Genomic DNA, 20,747 nt, shown 5'->3' with positions numbered 1-20,747 from the left:
AGAGAGAGAGACACAGGCACCGCGAGAGAGAGAGACACACACACAGGCAGCGCAAGAGAGAGAGACACACACACACAGGCAGCGTGAGAGAGTGAGACACACACACAGGCAGCGTGAGAGAGAGAGAGACACACACACACAGAGGCAGCGCGAGGGAAAGAGACACACACACACAGGCAGCGAGAGAGAGAGGGCTGGACGCATAAGGTAGAGAAGGCAGTTAAAGAATGCACTGGGCTTGTTTTTGTTTTCACTTCTGTTTACAGCGATCGGTTTGTAACGTGCATTGTTGCAATGTTACTTTTCTTGGTGGTTTATTAAATTACGGATTTTTTCAAAAGTTCATTTCTTTCCCTGTGCTTAAAACTCATTAAAAAAAAAAGTGTTTTTAGCCAGCGGTTGGTAGCGCAATAGCGCAAACTATTGCAGTGTTAGTTTTCTCTGTTGTTCAAGGTTTTCTCAGTGTTATTCAATATTTTTACATTTACTTTACTATTACGCTGTGCATTCTATGGTTTAATTAAGTATATTTGTGCTTAAAAACTTAAAAAAAAAATATATTTACATACAGTTTGTATGGTCTGGAACGGATTAATGGTTTTTACATACAATCTTCGGTTCACGACCAAATCGGGTTACGAGCAGAGTTTTGGAACGAATTATGGTCGTGAACCGAGGTTCCACTGTACTATGTAATACTGTTATGTGGTACAAAATATGTGTGGAATAGTGGCACAGTTGTTAGTACTGGTGCTGGACTACTTCAGAGCCTTGTGTTCAAATTATGACTGCAAGTAATTAACACATTCTCCTTCTTGTCTGCCATAGAGTTTTTTCCACATTCTAAAGATGTAAATGTTAGGCTAATTAATCACTCTGATATACTATTTCGCGTACAGTTTTACTACTACCCATGCCCTTTCCAGTATCACTGTGATATAAGGTGTGTATTACTAAAAGTGTGTAATCTGTTTCTTAAAGAAAGAAACAGTGCAGTTCTGCACCAAGTTAACATAGGTAATCTGAGAACCCCCCTAGTTAAGAGTCCTGTTTTATCGTGATGCAGAAGAAAATTGATCCTCTAACTTGCCATTACAAACTTATTTTAGTAAAAAAATAAAAATAATAAAAAAATAAAATAATAAAAAAATTATTTTAGTAATTTATTCTGAAAAATCTTTAAATTCTTTTTGGTCCTCCTCTGTGTTTTTAATTCAGTGTTCAACACCTCATGAGGGAGTCAGTAGGCAAACAGCTTCTGTCATAGTAATGCTAAGGGGAGAGGAGGCTCACACAGCTTGCTTTTCTGGCTCACACCCACTGTTATTCAGTTTGATTTTAAAATTCAATATTTGCTTGCTTCCTTTACCATATTTATTCTGGATGACTGTGTTTTGATAGATGTATAACATGTGAGTTTTGTATGGTTTTGTACTTCTCTGTTTTTTGCATGATATTCATAAATGTAAACTGTAAAAAGAAACTGAATTGAATTGAATTGAAATGAAACATGAGAAACTTGAAGACAATATCTAATGAAAACCACTCATCATTTGGTTGGAAATGGAAGATCTTAGCCCTTTAACTTGTCTGTATTCCATCATAACTCTGAACAAAGGATGCCAAATTCCAAAAATGTATGAAAAATGACACTATTGTTATTAAAAATGCTGAACATAATGAAACTTTCTCAAAATGCTTAACTCAGTTCAGGGTGTGTTGGGCTGCAGCCTATCCTAGCAGCATCCTGTTAAAGAAAGAATGTAATGCTGGGTGGGGCACCACTCCATTTTAGGTCCACTTACACTTAGAGTTAGCAGTTAACTTAACATGCATATCTTTGAGGTCCAATGTGGAGTTAAAGGGTCAAAAGATCTTGATATCACATCACAGACTGCTCGCCATGGTTATTGAGGCTTTACCTATACAATACAGAATCTCTATACTGCCAAGTAATATTTTTGGGGAACTCTCTTGGCCTTCTGCCCACCTTTCTTTAACGTTCTTTTACTCTGCGGCCCACAGAATGCAAATCCTGTATACTCCATTTATTTCTAAGACACAAATCCACCTTGCAGCTATTAAAGACAGTTCTGCTAATCACAGCTTTTTAAAGTACAAGTCTAAAGGGTGCTTAACAATATTACTCATATTTTGTGTTCCTCATACAAAGCAGAGATTTCACCAGATCAATCTCCTGTTGTCCCACCACCTACTGCCCCTTCTGTCCCCAGCACCTGCCTGCCAACCTGGCAATCTGTCATCATATAAATATATATAGATTATTAAATATACACGAAAGAGAGATTTGTTTCATGCACTATCCACCCAATCGCATACTCACATTCATGGAGCCAATTGAAAATGACCAGTTATAGAAACTGAATGTATAAGATGATGGAGGATAACAGGAGAAGTAACACAGAGATGGGAATAAAGTGAAAACTTCACATAGACAGCGACTAAGCTGGGATTTGAACACATTCTTCTGCAGCTGCCTACTACTCTGCTCCAGTGCTGCCCTTTCTTACAGTAATTATTTTTTCCTCAGTTTTATTGTATTTGTTGTTTTGTGAGAAGGCATAAGGAGATCAGTTCTCTATGCTTTCTGTGCAGCTCAGTTTTTAAACTGATTGTCGTTGACAGCTATTTTCTGTTCTGTTGTACAATGGATATGTTCTAGAAAATGTGGGGCTTTCTTCATTGAGTTATGTAATGGAATTGTCTCTGTAAAATTCACTGTGTTCTTATCACAAAGCTTACACTAGGGGGTAGTATGGCAACAGAGCTAGATAACCTGTGAAATTACACATTTGTCTGCCCCAGTTTACATGTGATGTTTATTAATTGGGTGGCTAGAGAATACACCTGTAAATTAAGTAAATCGCTATAATTAAATGCCAAGCATTTGTGCATATCCCTTAATTTAACAAGTGTTTTGTGCCTCTGAAAGCAGATCTAATAAGAAAGCAGTTTGTTGGACACATGCACTGAGGTAATAAAGTTTTATTATAACATATACAATGTACCATACAATTCTTACTTGCATGTGATAATCAGACTGCAAAACATCATACCACTCTCCATTGTCATGATTAGTGAGTATAACAACCATACATGTAAATTTCTAACACTGCAACATTGATTAAAGTTTATTTCTTTAAGATTTCTATATTTTTCATTTGTTGTTATTGACCTCTGGTTGGTGATTCATAGCTGTCTTAGATATTAATTATAGCAAAATGATATTAAAGAAAACCATGGCTTGAAGACTGAGAGAAAAAGATATATAAAATGTTAATGATTTTGGTGTTTTTCTTTCATTTCATTTTCTGTTTTCTGTTTGATTTTGAAAGATGGCCTTTTGTTTTTGCAACATATATCTTACATGGAAAGGAAAGAAAAAATGAGGACATTGACAACACTGTTGTTATAGTATGTAATGTTTTGGTATATATGTTCAGTATAACTTCTCTTTTAACCTGCAGTTCTTGGAAGATTTTCATTATCAGTCATTGATAATCACTTAAATTTTCATTGCAGTAGTTCATTACTGTGTCTGTTTTTTTCTCACAAATATTAAGTAAGCCAATAAAATAGACAAGATGGTGTCCTCATTTTAAAACTTTCTTATTATTTTGTGTGTCACAGTTTCTACTGGTATTTGTTCCCCTCAATGTTCACTTTGTTCATCAGTTTGCATTTTGTTCATAGAAATGCAATGCAAAGGTTTTTTCATTGATTTCTGTCTGGGTAGAGTTTGCATGTTATCTGTGTGGGCATTTCTCTAGGCAGTCACAGCCAAAAGGCATGCAGGTTAGCTTAAGGTTTTATTCTAAATTGACTCCTTATGGGTGTGTGCATGAATGTTCCCTGCCAGGGTGCTTCCTCCCTTACATATGACTCTGCCTTCATGGGCTCTGGATCCCCACAACCCTGGATTAATTTAAGCAGATGTGACAATATTATGTGCTTTTGCTCTGTTTGTAATCTACCGTGTGATTCTGCTTGCTAAAAATATTGCTGTATACATACTGATTTATAAAAACCCATAATTTTGCACAGTAATCTAGCACTGACAATGACAAAAAATTGACAAACCCCTTCTATCGAAATGTCAAACTCGGGGGTTGAGATGGGAGTCTGTTATAGTACCTTAGATATTACGAAGAGTCAGACCCTTTAATGGTGTCATTTCCAGTGTAAAATGCAGCCCTACTTTTATTAAAGGAACATCTGTCTAAAACTCCATGTAGCCCTACAGCACAGAAACAAAGTGGACACATTTTGGCTCAATTTTACTGCGATTGTGGCTATCTAGCTGCCATGGAAAACTTGTAATGGACATTTTAGCTATTCTGGACCAACCTGGCGGAGCCGCTCTCACTGTTTATTGAAAATATTGAAATATTAATATCATTAATATACTATAATATAAAATAAAGTTTTGATGTCGCTTGGAGGCTTTTTAGTCTGTTGTCTAAATGTTGTACCTGGCCTGAGCAGAATGCGGGATATCCTTTTCAACACTGTGCTTGGGATATTTATTTGCTGTTGATATCTATTTTAAGTACACTTCTGCTCAGTTTCTACCAGTGTTTACAAGTCTGTGTGTCTCTTTTAGTTTGAAAGAAGTCTGCTGAATTTAACAATTTTAAGTGTCTCTGCTTTTCCTGACATTTTTTCACCTTCATTTATCCTGTTTGGGATACCAGAATATTCTGCCAAAAAGGTGAAAAATATTTAAACTAGTTAATCTGTGAGCAACATTTTGAATCAATACTATTAAACATCTGCCTGCCTTCTACAGCTGCCCAATCCTAATATAGGGTCGTGGAAACTGAAGCCTACTGGTATCATTGAGCACAGGAATGAAACCAAGTATAAAAACGATACCCATCCATTACAGGGTACCCTCACACATAGGCAACATAAATACAACATTGGCTATTGTGCATCTCATTCAGAATATGCAAAAATTTAAGGCTGTGGAAACTTGAGGGCGTTATTGCCCCATGAAACCCAATAGACGGATACTCCGGACACAGGTTTAAAAGCACTAAGAAGATTTTTAATAATTTTCTTCACTATAGTGCCTCCAAAGCACCACATCTACCAAACATACAATGATTAAACACAATAATTTTCCTCCTCTCCTCCCAGCAATATCTGTCACACTCCCTCTCAACTCCGGCTTGCTTGTTGGGTCTCCACCAGTCCTTTATATAAGGACACTGACTTCCAGCAGCTCTGAACTGGATGAGCAAGTATAAAAAGGGAATGGGTGAATGGAAAACATTCTTTAGTGTTTTCAGAATCTTCTTCATAGTATGCCTGTTTTATGTGTTGTCATATGAGTTATTTGTAAACCTTACATTTTGTGTTTACTTGTTTAAACTGCTCTCAATGGAAATGTGTGTACAACAGTCTTCTTTAAACTTGTTCAAGAACTCATGTGCAGTTCATAACATGGAACAGAATGCTGTTTTTTCCTACACATCAAGTTTGTATCTGATTTCAGGCAGAATCATTTATTCCAGTATTTACAATTATGCAAATATTTTATCACAGAGTATTATAGAAATCTATAGTCAACTACTGTATGCCACCAGCCATGCCTTTTTTGCTTCTTAATCCCACACACAGTTGTGTATCCATCGTCTCATAGTACTGGCATGTACACAATAACATTGAGAGTAGTATTGCTTGGATGCCCTCATCAGTCTCAAGTTGCTGCTTCAGCAAAACAAATCTGCAATGCAGATGCAGCACACTGCTCATTATATGAGCACTGTGTTCATTCACCACTGTTACTGACAATCATTGCAGGTTCTGGGAGCAGCATGCAGGGGACGGAAATACATCACTGATAGAGTCACTGTAGTTGTATGGTTTCCAGCATGTTAATAAGTCTTCTGAACTCAAATAGGATAAATCACAGATACTTGGGAGTAAAATGGACTTGCTTCATTTCAAAAAATAAAATGTTGGCAGATAATAGTATAATCAGGATATGCAGAAAGAACTGTGTGATTTGAGTGCTTATGTCAGTGTGTTTATATTCTTGCTAGTTTTAGGTTGAGGAAAGCTGGATTTTTGTCAGGTAATGTTGGCCATAAAGCAGAAACTAAATCTAAACAAGGACCCAGCCTATTGCAGACTTACACTCACGCTTACCAGTTGAATTTAGAGTAACTAATTAACCTAACACTCACATTTTTAGAACTTGGAAAGAAAACCGAGAAAAACCCACCCAGACATGGAGAGAACATGTAAAATCCATATAGATGATGACTGTCAGGATTATAACTCATGGCATTTGGAGCTATGAAGTTGCAGTGCTCACCACTTTGCCACTTTGCTACTCTGTGTGCTTATTCAGCACATCTATCTGATATAACTCCCAAGTTTTAAAACTTTCTACCTATATTATAAAAAAGAATGCATCATTGTCACCATATTTAAAAAGATAAAATATTACATTTTAATTGCTAAGGGTTTCTTCAGTGGCCTTTTTAATTACAAATCATTGCGATTTGACAGCCATCAACTGGATTACTGCAATAATTCCTTGCAATTTTGTAAGGGTCTATAACAAACCGAGACTGCTACAGATGGTTATGACACACATTGGCCCTCCATATTCTACTTCACTGCAGTCTTCACCATCCTCTTTATTCTTTATTCATAGAGACTTGAAATAAAAATCCATAAATCACTAGATTACAGCATGAGTAATACTTAACATAACAAAGTCAGTCTGCTCACCATACTAAAATTCTTGATCCATAAAATCTGATTCTTGTTTTTGTTACCTATACAGTATTTATCATGCCCCAGTCTATGCAGAATGAATGATTTCCTCTTGGATTGAAACATCCTCATTTCTATTTTAATAAAGATTATAACTGGAAAGCTTCAAAGCAGTAATAGTGACGTTAAAGGAATACCTTATTGTACATGATGATTATTGGGAAAAAAAATATTGTAGACAGGAGTCCTGGCCCATAATCTAATTTAAAGTCCAAAGCTCAGATAATGAGAGCAATGAGACAGGTAGGAATAAAAAATGAAATGGATGAAAAGGAGAAAGAGCATAATTTTCAAAATGGTAAAAGAATAATAGAGAATCACCCATCATGGTGTGACAATCAGACATCACTGCAGTGTGGGCCCAACTGGCAAGGGTGGCTCTTGTGTGATGTAGAAGCCATGAACCCACCAATTTCCACATAACAAATATAAAAGTTCATCTCAGTAATTTTTTGACTATCCTACTTTTTCCACAAATGTTGTGATCAAATAAATCCTTAACAATTAATGAAGTTATTAAAATTAAATGCCCAACAGATTTACCTTTTATTGTATTTTATTTTATTCTGTCATTTCCTGATAGATAATTTACTGGTTAGTTAAGAATATTTCTTGTGATAGAGATGATAAGGAAAGTGCTTTATAAAATAATTTATTTTATTTCAAAGTAATCGTCTAAAATGGACATTCCAAATATTTAGATATATTTTCTGTGATGTTCAGTACTGTATATTTGTTTCACCACATACCAATGATGTGCATTTATTCATTTAATTATTATTGAAGACCTTGAATGACTTAATTCATAACTTCATTAATATGTTCTTTTCTACCAGCAGATGCTGCCTTGCCCTTGTGTATAAAAGAAATCAGGGATTACATGGAGAGTCAGATTGCATACCTTTCAGGTGAGAATATTTTTTTGTATTATCATTTACTTGTCACTGCTAAATCTCTATTTATGCTTTACAGCAATGTGATTGATTTACAAAGCTGTGAAAAACGTGTGCAAATATGTCTTACTGACAGTGCACGCAACCACTCAGACATATTATGTCTTAAAGTTGCATTTTTTTCCCCTTAAAGTCAACATGTTGTTCATCCTGTCGGGGAATATGAGATTTTAGTTCCTGTTGAAGTTCTGTTTATCTTCTTTATTATGTCTCCATGGCAAATAAAAAGGACTAAAGATGGCATCTCATTATGGGTTCTGTGGCACATACGTCAAATGGTTTTGTACTTTATTTAATAGTGGATACATGTGTATCAGAGTGTTTGACATTAAAAAAATCTATTTTTGCAGAAGAAAGAGTGCGAATTCATAATATGAAATAACTCAAAACCATCTAGTGGTGGAAGTAAACTGGCTTTATAGCTTTAACACCTCTATCATTAAACCATAAGAAACTTAGAAAGAGGAAACATTCTCTTGTTCTCATTGATTCTCCAAATTATATTTTTAACTAATACTTCTATGCCGTATACTGTATAGTCTAAAAGAATTGGAGCAGTATGCCAAAATGTCCATCTGTCTGCAATTCAATTCCTGGGCCCATCAATCCTTTATATGAAGTTGGTTTTTCCATCACAGAGTTTGAATGAGCATTTAGTTAGAAAACAGAAGCCATCTGTCCATTATATACCCTGCATTCATTGACACCTCACCAACATAGACTTCTCAATTAACATAACATGCTTGTCTTTGGTATGTTTGAAGAGGTCAAAGTACTTGGGGTGCATGGTTCTGCTTGGAGAACACGCAAGGTCCACACATTCAATGAGAGAACTGCTAATCAAACTGATATCAACAGATCTGTGAGACAAGAGCACTAACCAGTCCTGCTGCACTATACTGAAAAGTAAAATTGATTTTTTTAGTAATCCAGTCAATCCATCATTTGTATTGATTTCTTTTGATCCTAGGCTTTGTATGATTTTAAATTATATTCTTTATCTTTTTTAATTATTAAATACTTGCTTCTTAACATTGTACTATCACAAAACTTTTACTTTTTGTATTTTCATACTTATAATGTACTTTATGCTTTATATGAAAGAGTCCATAAAAATGTAATTTTAAATGTATATAGTGTGGAAGACAGGAGCACTATTGTGTTGTTGAGCTATCCTTGAATTTCAAATGAACACCAAGGAAGTTGAAAAAAATGTTGTCTTTATTGCCAAAATATAAGACACAAGAAAGTGTGGTGGTCAAAAGAAATTACAAAATAAAAAATAATCCAAAAGGAGAAAATACTCTTGCTTTTTATTTTGTGTCCAAACACAGGTCTTCAGGCCATGTCTGTTTGGTGGTGTGGTTTGTACAATTACTCATCTATAAGTACCTGAACAAAGACTTTTTTTTTCCTTCACCTTCCATCTCTCTCTCTCTCTTTGTTCTGAATTCCATCCAAACAGTTTAAACCCTGTTATAATTTTATAATTCACATCCTGACTAAATGTTCAATGATTCTGTGCACTCCAAGTTAAACATACTTCCAGGATCACTTCTAGTAATACTCCAGATACAATTCTCTGGTCAGAGGAAGCCCTACTTTTTCAACAATTATACTGCATCCTGAAGTGGCCCCATATATCATCGTAGGCTTGAGTCATTTCTTGTCAATACACAGCCACATGTCTTTGCTTTCTGTTTTATCAGTGGAGCAGTGTAGCCTCATATATTCATCTGCAATCCTGTTGCTTACTTTGCTATGCATCACAATACATACTGTCATCTGTAGGGGGGAAACTGTGAGTTTAAAGAACAGAATCAAAGAGACCAAGAGAAGGATAAAAAAGCAAAGTTTTGTTACAGAGTAAACCCACAAGGGTGGAATAAAGATAAGGAATAAATATAATGTGAAAAAAGGAAAAATAACCTTTTGCCTCGCATGCCGGGCAAGACAGTATTTACCTTTCAATTCCAAAAGCACTTACCCACAACATACTTCTGTAAACAATACCCCGTTATGTCTCTTTTTTCTGGGTCAAAGCCTTTTACCATTTCCAGGGTCGGAGCTGGATTTATTTGAGGATTATGGTTCCTCCTGGTGGCTTAGGTTATCGTTGCAGTCTTCAACTCCAAGAGGAGTCAACCATGCAGATGCCTGTTGACATTTTAGATTTTGTTCATGTAAAAGCTGAAATTTAGATAAAATCATGTCTCTTTTTCCACTTTTAATAAGATGTTGGTACCAAAAAACTAAGTAAAAAAATATATCTATTTTTATGAAAATAATTAGAAAAAAAAAAATTTGTACACAGTAAGTTGTTAAAAGTAAAGAGTCCAATCAAATGCAGTAAGAACACTTTACTCACTTGAACTACCACCTTAAAGGCTTTTTGAGAAGTCCACCTTGACTTTGGGAACTTTCAGTCTTTAATCACTTTGTAAACTTCACAAAGTAAAGCAGACAATCAGATAGAAAAATAACTGCTTAAAAAAACTCTTAGTCTTAGCCAGTCTCTGAATCATCTTGATCAGAGCCTTCTGCTTTGTTCTACTCAGCACTGCCAGCCAACAGCTGGGCAGAGGCGGCTCCCTGGCTTTGTAACATAAAGCATAGTATGACCAGTATAGGCGGACACGACAGTACCACCCTCAGGCCATATTGGGAGATACTGACATAAACAATTATGTTCTTTGTACTATCTAGATTCCACAGAACCATGAGGAACAACAGTCTTTTTTTTAAACCCTAAAATGTGTTCTTGCACTCAACTCTATTCAGTTACTTTGTTTGTATGCTACTTACTTAAATCTGGCAAAGGTACTGTATCAGCTGCAAAAGTATGGAATGAAAATTTTTTTACTAACCAAAAATTTGCATATGTCAGAGGTATATGTACACTTTTGACTGGTTTATTTAAATGCGTGTATCTCTAATAAATCCTTTTTCTCACTCTGATCAGGAGTCAGAAGTGTTTCTGAGAGACCAAGGGCTGCTTATAGATGTACAAAATTATTTTGCAATCAGCACATCATCAGCTGAAATGTTTGAAATGAAGTCACTGAATCTAATCAATTAGCTCCTGAAGTTACTGGTAATGAGTGAAACTACTTTTCTGCATCCCTTCATTGAGTTTGTTGTCCTAATGTAAGAGGCTTGGCGCAATTTCCTGAATTTTCTTTATAATATGTATTGGGTACAGATCAGTTTTGTATACTTTTTAATTCAGGTCAGAATAGAAATTTATGCAGCTTTGAATGACATCATTGATACTTTTCCACCTAGTGAATGGCAGGACACAAAATACTTTTGATATTCTGTTTTATGATTGCCCCACCAGATGGCTAGAAACTGTATCAAGAGCCATTCATACCCTTCTTGAACTGAATTTTTGATGTTCCCTAATCACAACAGTATTTCAAAGACTGTAGCTGTTGCTTCTCTAAAGTGCAACGATTCTGCAAAGTTCTTGGAAGATATTTTATGTTTCTCTAATTTTCACTCTTACCTCCAACAATGTACCTTCCTGTGTAAAAGTGTTCACGAACAATACTCAAAAGTTCTTTTCACATTTGTGAACAGGTTAATACTGGAAATGCCTAAATTATTAGCTTTTTTTAGTTGTACAGTATATCCAGCTTTATTCACTTATGTGACATTCACTCATCACTCATATCTTAGATACACAAATCAAACAAAGCAATATGCCTCAGGTTGGCAACCTCAGCTTCAACTCCTTAGCAGGGGTTAGGAGCTGGCTGCTTAATTCTTACCCCAGAAAGGGCTGCATAACACACATGCAAGAGACGTGCTCCAACAAGGCCAGATATCTACCTTTGATTTCTGGAATGAGTTGGATGAAGTGGTGGACAGGGGAGAGAGAGTTGTGATTGGAGCGAATTTCATTGGACATTTTGGTGAAGGGAACAGAGGGGATAAGGCGGTGATGGATAGGTATGGTGACAAGGAGAAGAATGAAGAAGGACAGATGATAGTGGATTTTGAAAAAAGGATGAATATGTGGTGAATATGTATTTTAGGAAGAGGGGGAACACAGGGTCATGTACAAGAGTGGAGGAAGATGCATACAGGTAGATTACATCCTATTTAGGAGGGTCAGTCTGAAGGAGATTTGAGACTGCAAAGTGGTTGCAGGGGAAAGAATGGTTAGACAGCATATGGTGGTGGTCTGTAAGATGACATTGGATATCAAGAAGAGGTGGAGAGTGGGAGCAGAGCCAAGGATCAAATGGTGGAAGTTGAAAAAGGAAGACTGTAAGGTGGAGTTCAGGGAGAAGGTAAGACAGGCAATGGGTGGCAGTGAAGAGTTACCAGATAGCTGGGCAACTAGAGCAGGAGTGATAAGGGAGACAATTAGAAGGGTGCTTGGTGTCACATCTGGACAAAGGAAGGAGGACAAAGAAACTTTGTGGTGGAATAGGGAAGTACAGCAGAGTATACAGAGTATACAAAGGAAGAGGTTGGCGAAGAAGAAGTAGGATAGTCAGTAAGAGGCATAAGGTGAAGAGAGGTGGTGAAGGCTGATGTGCAGCAGGTTACTTTGAAAAAGGATAAAGGAGAGTATGTTGAGCAGATGGAAAGGGTATTTTGAGAGGCTGATAAATGAAGAGAATCAGAGAGAGAGAGAGAGAAGGTTGGATGATGTGGAGACAGTGAATCAGGAAGTGCAACGGATTACCAAGGAGGAAGTAAGGACAACTATGAAGAGGATGAAGAATGGGAAGACTGTTGGTCCAGATGACATACTTGTGGAAGCATGGAGGTGTTTAGGAGAGACAGCACTGGAGTTTTTTAACAAGATTGTTTAATGCAATCTTGGAAAGTGATAGGATGCCTAAGGAGTGAAAAAGAAGTCTACTGGTACCAATTCTTAAGAATAAGGGGGATGTGCAGAGCTGTAGTAACTATAGATGGATAAAGTTGATGAACCACAGCATGAAGTAATAGGAAAGAGTAGTGGAAGCTAGGTTAAGAAAAGTGGTGAAGATAGATAGATAGATAGGTAGGTAGGTAGGTACTTACTTACTCACTCACTCACTCACTCACTCACTCACTCACTCACTCACTCACTCACTCACTCACTCACTCACTCACTCACTCACTCACTCACTCAATCAATCAATCAATCAATCAATCAATCAATCCCCAAGGGGAAATTCACAAGTGAGTAGCAGTATGCTTTTTAATGCCAGGAAAGAACACTACAGATGCAATGTTTGCCCTGAGGGTCGAGTACAGAGAAGGACAGAAAAAGTTGCATTGTGTCTTTGTGGACTTAGATAAAGTTGTGGCATTGTTTGGGGAAGTTGGGAGTGGCAGAGAAGTATGTAAGTGTGGTACAGGATATGTATGAGAGAAGTGTGACAATGGTGAGGTCCCCGGTATGAGTGATGGATGCATTCAAGGTAGAGGTGGGATTACATCAGGAATGAGCTCTGAACCCTTTCTTATTTGCAATGGTGATGGACAGGTTGACAGACTAGATTAGACAGAAGTCCCTGTGGACTGTGATGTTTGCCGATGACATTGTGATGTGTAATGAGAGTAGGGAGCAGGTCGAGGAGACCCTGGAGAGGTGGAGATATGCTCTAGAGAGGAAAGGAATGAGTGTCAGTAGGAACAAGACAGAATATGTGTGTGAATGAGACAGTGGTCAGAGGAATGGTGAGGATGCAGTGAGTAAAAATCATAATTTTCCCTTTCAACCATGAAGTTGTCTTAAGCTAAATAATAGATTCAAGTTAAATAAGAAAGTCCCCATTTCACATCTTCTAACATGCATGCACAGGATAGTTTAGCTGAGCTTAAACATAGATAATACCAATTATTCCTAATGTTTGCTTTACATTTCCATGTTTCCTAGGATTCTCATCTAGTTTGCATACCTATTTTGCAAGGTCAGCAGCTAGATTTTATTGGTCTCAACATGCAATGGTCATTTTATTGACTGATTTTGTGGATGTTATGTGATGTTGAGAGTGTTACATAACTGATGTCATGTATTGTGGGCTGCAGTTACACTCTGTTAAATATAGCGTTGCTTTAAAATTTGAAAAATCCAATTATATTTCCCTATAAGAATGGTCTAGCCAGAGACAGAGTCCTTGTATAAGCATGCTCACATCTCCAAGCTGGTATCCACAAAGTTGTCCAGTTGTTTTGTCTACGGCTATGGTTTGTACTAGGCTGTCACCACGGTTCCATTAAAAGTAGGCAGTATTGGTGCTGATTAATAGGTGTCAGTCTTCCCTTTGGACCCTCATTGATTCAAGACAGTGGGCCCACTGCTTGATTGCATTTGAACTGCAAGCTTTTTTAATGAAAGCTTTTTGCTACCAGATAGAATACATAGTTTGCCTCTGGGGTTTCCAGTTCAAAAACTGCACTTGTAGTCACTTTCTGCTTAAAGCTCTTCATTTCTGTTGTGGTATACTACTAACTGCTTTGGCCCCAAAAGCCATATTACAAACTATGTTCTCTATATTGTCACCAACTGCTATTAGTCTGAACTATCTATGCTAATGAAATTACAAACTTTAGTCCTCAGTGCTCCTGTTACTTTTAAAACTGTTAATACCATCTAATAAACTTGGCTTATTTCTCTACCTTACCTCACACTTCGTTTTACTAGAACTGGCTTATCTGTACTTTAAAAGTAACAGTCCTGCCCATACAAATATACCTGAAACTTTGCCCTTAGTCTCTGTCCTTCCATTGTCTGCCAGCCCTGTAGGCTCAGTCACAACAGGCTGAATTACAGTCATCATATTTCCTATTCCCTAATAGATTATTTAGCAAACACAAAGCATCTTGCAAACATCAATACCACTCTTTTGAATTGTAGTAAGTTTCAAATCTGTCACTCCTATTCAAAAAGCAATAATTAAACATCTCTTTCTTTAAGCTACAATTTTCAGTTACTAAATTACCATAATACAAGCATTTCTACTTAAATACATTAAAACTCCAAAATGTTCTATTGAAAATAAAACAAACCTTCAGTTATCTATGTAGTTACATAATACTAACATCCTAATCTATTAATCAGGTTTCCTTGCTATATTCAAAACATACACAAGCTCTTGCACTGTTTGAACCATATACATTCCAAAGAAAACCTATGCAGACATGGAACATATATACAAACTCTACAAAGCAAACATCCAAACATGAATCATGGCTTTCTTATTTCGAGGCAAAATTACTATTCACTGCACCACCGTATGACCTCTCCTTATTAATTCTTTAAACATGTCAGTCGTTTTCTTGAGTTATGTAGCAACTCATGTTCAAACTACTTAAAACAGTATCAATGTCCTGTCTATACACTGGAAACGACCTTCACTTTTGGATCCTCTTTAATTAGTCATCTTATACACATACACATTTAGTAATTTTCTTTATGTACAATACACATTATGCACTTCCCAGAAGTATCACAATGTACTCAGCCTGACACACACAGATTTCACAACTCAAAGCATCCTTGTTTAATGGAGAATGTGTCTCCTTTTTACTTTTAAATTACTAAAGAATCTCCTTCCATTCAAAATATGGCCATTACTCAAAGGGAAGGTGTTTCATATATTTATACCCAAAGGATTATATTTGTATATGGAACTGCCTTGAAAATGAAATTTTGAATACCAATCATAGTTTAGATTTTTAATTAATCAGATTTGGTGATGCCCAGAGAATACTTCCTTCTTGTAAACCCTATGAATGCATTTTATTTTCACCCTTTCTAAATACTACATTTTATCCAATTAGACAGATCCATACTATCCATCCATAAACTTCTTGTTGACTGGTGTAAAGTCTCTGCTTGTAGCACTGTGATCATAATGTTTTTAAGTATTTATTTTCCCAGGACCAGTTATCAGGCCTGACTCTGCTAAACCCACCCCCAGCATTTAAGCCTGGGAGACATTGCAGAAATACAATGTATAAAGCAGCAAATGCTATCTCTGGATTTTTTTAGGTCCTTGCTTTGGTTTCTCAGTCAACTCAGGGTACTCACTAGCCTTGATGCATCTAGATGAATTAATAGAACTGCTTGGGCAAAACGTCAGGGTACTAGAAGGGAAGCAAAAGCTTCTTGACATATTAATACTGCTTCTATCCAACTAGTCACACTCACATTTATTGAATTATTCTTGGCTTCCCTTAACATGTTATTGCTAACATGCTTGCATTTGATTTTCAGAGAGACCTTATCTAACTGTTGTGTATGTACTTGTCAATTCCTCATTGACTTGCAGTTTCACATCATTTAATGTAATATCCATTGCAATCAACTTAATTTGATATAATCTCAACAGTGTGCTACTAGACCTATATTACACACCAATCGTTTGTAATAGGGCTAATGTGGCCTTCCAATCCAAGATTCCAACACATCAGGACTATGATTTTTTAAAAAGTAACCAAAAAATTTCAAAATCATTATGCACTATCATTGTTTACAACAACTCAACCAGGAGGTAGCATTACTATGGTTGCTATGTTAGACATAGTTTAGTATGCCTTTGTCTGTTTGCTGCATGGTCATAAACTTGTAGTTCATGGTGACACACACAGTTTGCCAGTTCTCCAATGGGATGAAGGTTGTTCTTAATCCCTGTACCAATTATCTTTTGGGTTCAACAAAAAGGTTCTCTGTAGAAAACCACATTTAAGATATTAATACTGCCAGTAATACTACCTTCAGAGCAGTCTAAAGAGTTAATCTTGCCAGTGACTGAGAATGTTTAGTCATTAAGAACATATAGGAGATTTCAGATATAAAATGTAATTTCAATTGCATTTCAATGTGCAAACTTGACATTTTAATGAATATGGCACCTTTATTATTTTATCTTGTCAGATAAGAATAACATGAAAGCTGAAGTGAACTCCCAAAGGACAACATACATTAAAACACGCATGCTGCTTTAGATTGCTGTATTCATATGATTCCATTTGATTAATAACTCAGTTGATAACACTTTTAGTTTCCATCCATCCATTATCCAACCCGCTATGTCCTAACTACAGGGTCACGGTGGTCTGCTGGAGCCAATCCCAGCAAGGCAGGAAACAAACCCCGGGCAGGGCGCCAGCCCACCACAGGGCACGCACACACACACACACCAAGCACACACTAGGGACAATTTAGGATCGCCAATGCACCTAACCTGCATACCTGCGGACTGTGGGAGGAAACCCACACAGTCACGGGGAGAACATGCAAACTCCACGCAGGGAGGACGCGGGAAGCGAACCCAGGTCTCCTAACTGCGAGGCAGCAGTGCTATCCACTGCGCCACCGTGCCGCCCACTTTTAGTTTATGCACTTGAAAAATACATTTATTACTCATCACTTTTATGTAACAAGACATTAACAGACGCTTCTTTTGGTGCTAATGACACTTAGAAAGCATCAGTAAAGTGGCTATTCAGGTATGCAATGTGACCAACTAAAATATTGCATACATCAGAATAACATCTGTGAATCCTTCATATTAAAAAGTAGCCTCACCAGCATATCAACATTTGTACTGCACGGAGATGAATAACCTATTTACTGATGTCTTGTAAAAGTAATTAAGACTCAAATGAGGCTTTGTTAAGGTTACTAAAGAAACAAATGTAACAGAATTAAAAATTACACCTAATAAAAAACTAACTGCAGTAATAACAAAGGCTGCAGTCATCTCATCAGTCACCTGTGCATCATCAAATACTGCTTGAGTTTGAGACAATTGCTGAAACAATGGATAAAAAGCCTCTTGTATTCTGATCCTACACAAAGATCATCTGTAACCTGAAAATGGTTAGTATTGACTTTTCGACAAGAGGAACCTGTTTGTATATGTTTTGAAAACTGGAATGCAAATACTTTCTATTAATAGTTTCAAGTAATAATAATAATATGAAAACTCTTGCCTCAACCTGTCTGTTTGAAAGTTGCTTGCTGTCTCCTGTGTCTACATGCATTTTGTCTTTGGGTACTCTGGTTTTCTTCTCAGATTCTGTCAAGTGTGCTTGGCTGACTAGAAAATCTAAATTGACCTAATGTGAGAGAATGTGACCTACAATAACTTAGAATGTCATCTAGACCTAGTTCCAGCCTTGTACTTGACACTGTCTGGAATAGACACTGACTCCCCATAACCCTGTATTGAATGCAGTAAATACCAGTAATGAAAGGATGGATGGTTGAGTGTTGAAAATTAAGTTAACTCTTCACAAATTAATCACAATGGCGAAAGGTGATGTTTTGTGTTCCTTTCTTTGTCTGTATTAGGTGGCAGAGGAGAGGAGTCTTCATTTGTCATCACTCTTCCAGAATGTTCCAGTTTTCATGAAGTCCCTGAAGATGCCTTGACCAAAATATTGACCTATTTAACAATGATTCCACGGTGCGTTACTTGCTGTGTTGCAATTCAGGGCTAAATGAGAAGCTTCAGTATTTTTTTTACAAAACAGGGCAGATACAGTATGAAAGGGTTATATAAGAATAGAAAAACTCATGTGTGCCAATGTCTTCTGGAAAAAACCCCTTACAGAAAAACAATCTTAGTTAAATGCATATTATTTAAAAGTAGCACTAATGTAAAGACAATCAAAAGTATTGATCTGAATATCTGCACTTCACATTGCATATTATTTAAAAGTAGCACTAATGTAAAGACAATCAAAAGTATTGATCTGAATATCTGCACTTCACATTATATGAATACTGACTCATTACCTATTTTGTAATGGAATCCATAGAATAAAAAATAAACTGTTACAACTTAATTACTGACACATTTTTAAGACTTCTTAAATTTTACATTTTGTGTAAATCTATTTCATGGTTTATTAAGTCACATATTATAGCAGTGCTGGCTTTTTGTCCAGTATATATTGGAAATAAAGTAAAGGAAACAATAGACTTTTGCAGCTGAGTTAATGATGGATTTTTAAAAACTGCTTAAAATTTACATTATGTGTAAGTCTTTTCTGCTATTTCTTAAGTCAGTTTGTTTTATGTTTTCATTGATTTAAATTCAGATGACTTCTTGCTGCTCATTGTGCTTATGATCTTTGCACAATTTCTAATTCATAACAACATGTATATGGCTAATAATTAGATACTCATCCTAAATCAGCTTCCTATTCTGTTTCTCTGTCACAATAGGGAGCATACTGTATGGCTGAGTCAGCATATTGTTTCTGTTGCAAATGTTATTTCTTGACTGCAAGATAAATTGTTTGGAAGCGCCATAGATCAGTTCATTTGCTAATATAAATGTTTGAGAGAGATGTAAATTCCTTTAATACATGTAGGCTAGAGAAGGAATACACTGGTAAATTCCTTCATTTAGTGCATTTGTGAACAAAGGCAAATAAAAATCCCATGAATCTCCCTGCATGGTGTGTTTGTGAACAAATCCAGAAAGCAGTCAAATTGAGCAAATAAAATGTTACAGCATTATTATGTAAGGAATATGCCAATTATTTATTTCTGAAACGTGTTTGGTTGTTTTTATTATTTTTATTTTACATTATTTGTATTGTTCTTCTGTTGATGTCAGTACATCAAAATTTTGAGCCTTTGATTTTATGTCAGAACTGCCATTTTATTTTTGTTTACATGGAAACTACCATTAGGTGTATCTAGTCACTATGCAGTTGCATGTGTAGTAGGCATGTGTGATGCATGTGCCCTGTAACCCATAACATCATGGTGGCCATAATACATAAAATAGCAGCTTTCATTATTCACTATTCAGACTTTAAGTAATTAAAAGTATGACATCAAGAAAGTTTAGTGTTTGTGCAAATATGTATGTACATTTTTCTAATGTCCCTCACCATTCCCTCACCTTATTGCTCTCTGCCATTTCTACAACATCCTGTAAGTTTGGACACTTTGTCCAATATAAAAGAAATTATGAGAAAATTTGAGTGACTAGCTTTATGATTTTGAGGAAGTTATAATAAGTTGTATTTTTAAGGTTTTGAAACGAGTGAGATACTTTCCATCCAGCCTAAGAAGGAAACCGTTTATCCCATTTATGTACTCTGGCAGCAAAAGTCAGGTCAGGTTTGGGGAGTGTGTACTGGTACAGCTCATTGCTGCGCCCACCACACAACAAAACGTTGATCCTGGTTGACAACCTCCCAGGCAGGGTGACCCAGTCCCACCCTCTGCCTGGTCCAGTTACTCATGTCCTCAACAATGAGGACCTTGTGAGCCAGATCACCCTCAGGAAATCGAGCTACGTGGCCATAGTGCCATAACTGACACTCCCTCACAATGCAGGTAATGTGCCTCATTCGGGACTCCATGAGCAACTGCTCATTCGACACAAAGTCAAACCAGCGATACCCAAGTATTCTCTGAAGAGACATGCCAAAGGAGTCCAGTCTTCATCTCAGGTCACTGGATAATGTACATATCTTGCAACCATATAGCAAGACAGGAAGTACCAGGACTTTTAAGACTCTCTCCACAAACAGACACACTGCTGATGGCTGTGCCTAAGAGGTCATTAAAGGCCTGGATCTTGGTTTTTATCCAGTACATTCACAAGGCCAGGCACTCAGACTCCTCGCTCAGACTCTTGAGAACCCCAATCAGAGCCCCCATTGACTCCACAAAGATCACAGCATCATCGGCAAAATCAAGATCAGTGAATCATTCTTTGCCAACAGTTGCTCCACAGCTGCTGGACACCACGACCTTGCCCAACACCCAGTCCATGCAAGCATTGAACAGAGTAGGAGTAAGAACACACCCCTGATGAACCCACAGTAACACATTGAATATTAGTTGAACTTCATTAGCTGCCTAAAAAGTGAGATTGCTTTTAGCAAGTACAACACAATTGCTGCCATGTTCAAAAGATGGTCTAAGGTGCTTCACCTGGTCTCAGTTTGTTGCACAAAGTCTGCTGAGACGAGCAACAGGCTCACAATACTAGAAGT

At 36.8% G+C, this 20,747-nt stretch overlaps 1 protein-coding gene across 3 annotated transcripts in view; it reads left to right on the top strand.

Annotated features, from left to right (window-relative positions):
* The window catches only part of mcf2a (MCF.2 cell line derived transforming sequence a), a 165,348-nt gene that overhangs the window by 40,383 nt on the left and 104,218 nt on the right, over nucleotides 1-20,747 (top strand). For 2 of the 3 annotated variants that reach the window (XM_051935224.1, XM_028815810.2), the window contains exons 2-3: nucleotides 7,650-7,721; nucleotides 18,076-18,190. In XM_051935224.1, the coding sequence (XP_051791184.1) occupies nucleotides 7,650-7,721; nucleotides 18,076-18,190 (187 nt within the window). The remainder of the gene's footprint in view (nucleotides 1-7,649; nucleotides 7,722-18,075; nucleotides 18,191-20,747) is intronic. The other variant, XM_051935223.1, reaches the window with a different exon arrangement.

This window comes from Erpetoichthys calabaricus, chromosome 12 (genome assembly GCF_900747795.2).
Source record: "Erpetoichthys calabaricus chromosome 12, fErpCal1.3, whole genome shotgun sequence".
Taxonomy (NCBI): domain Eukaryota; kingdom Metazoa; phylum Chordata; class Cladistia; order Polypteriformes; family Polypteridae; genus Erpetoichthys; species Erpetoichthys calabaricus.
This window is presented reverse-complemented; position numbering and strand designations above follow the sequence as displayed.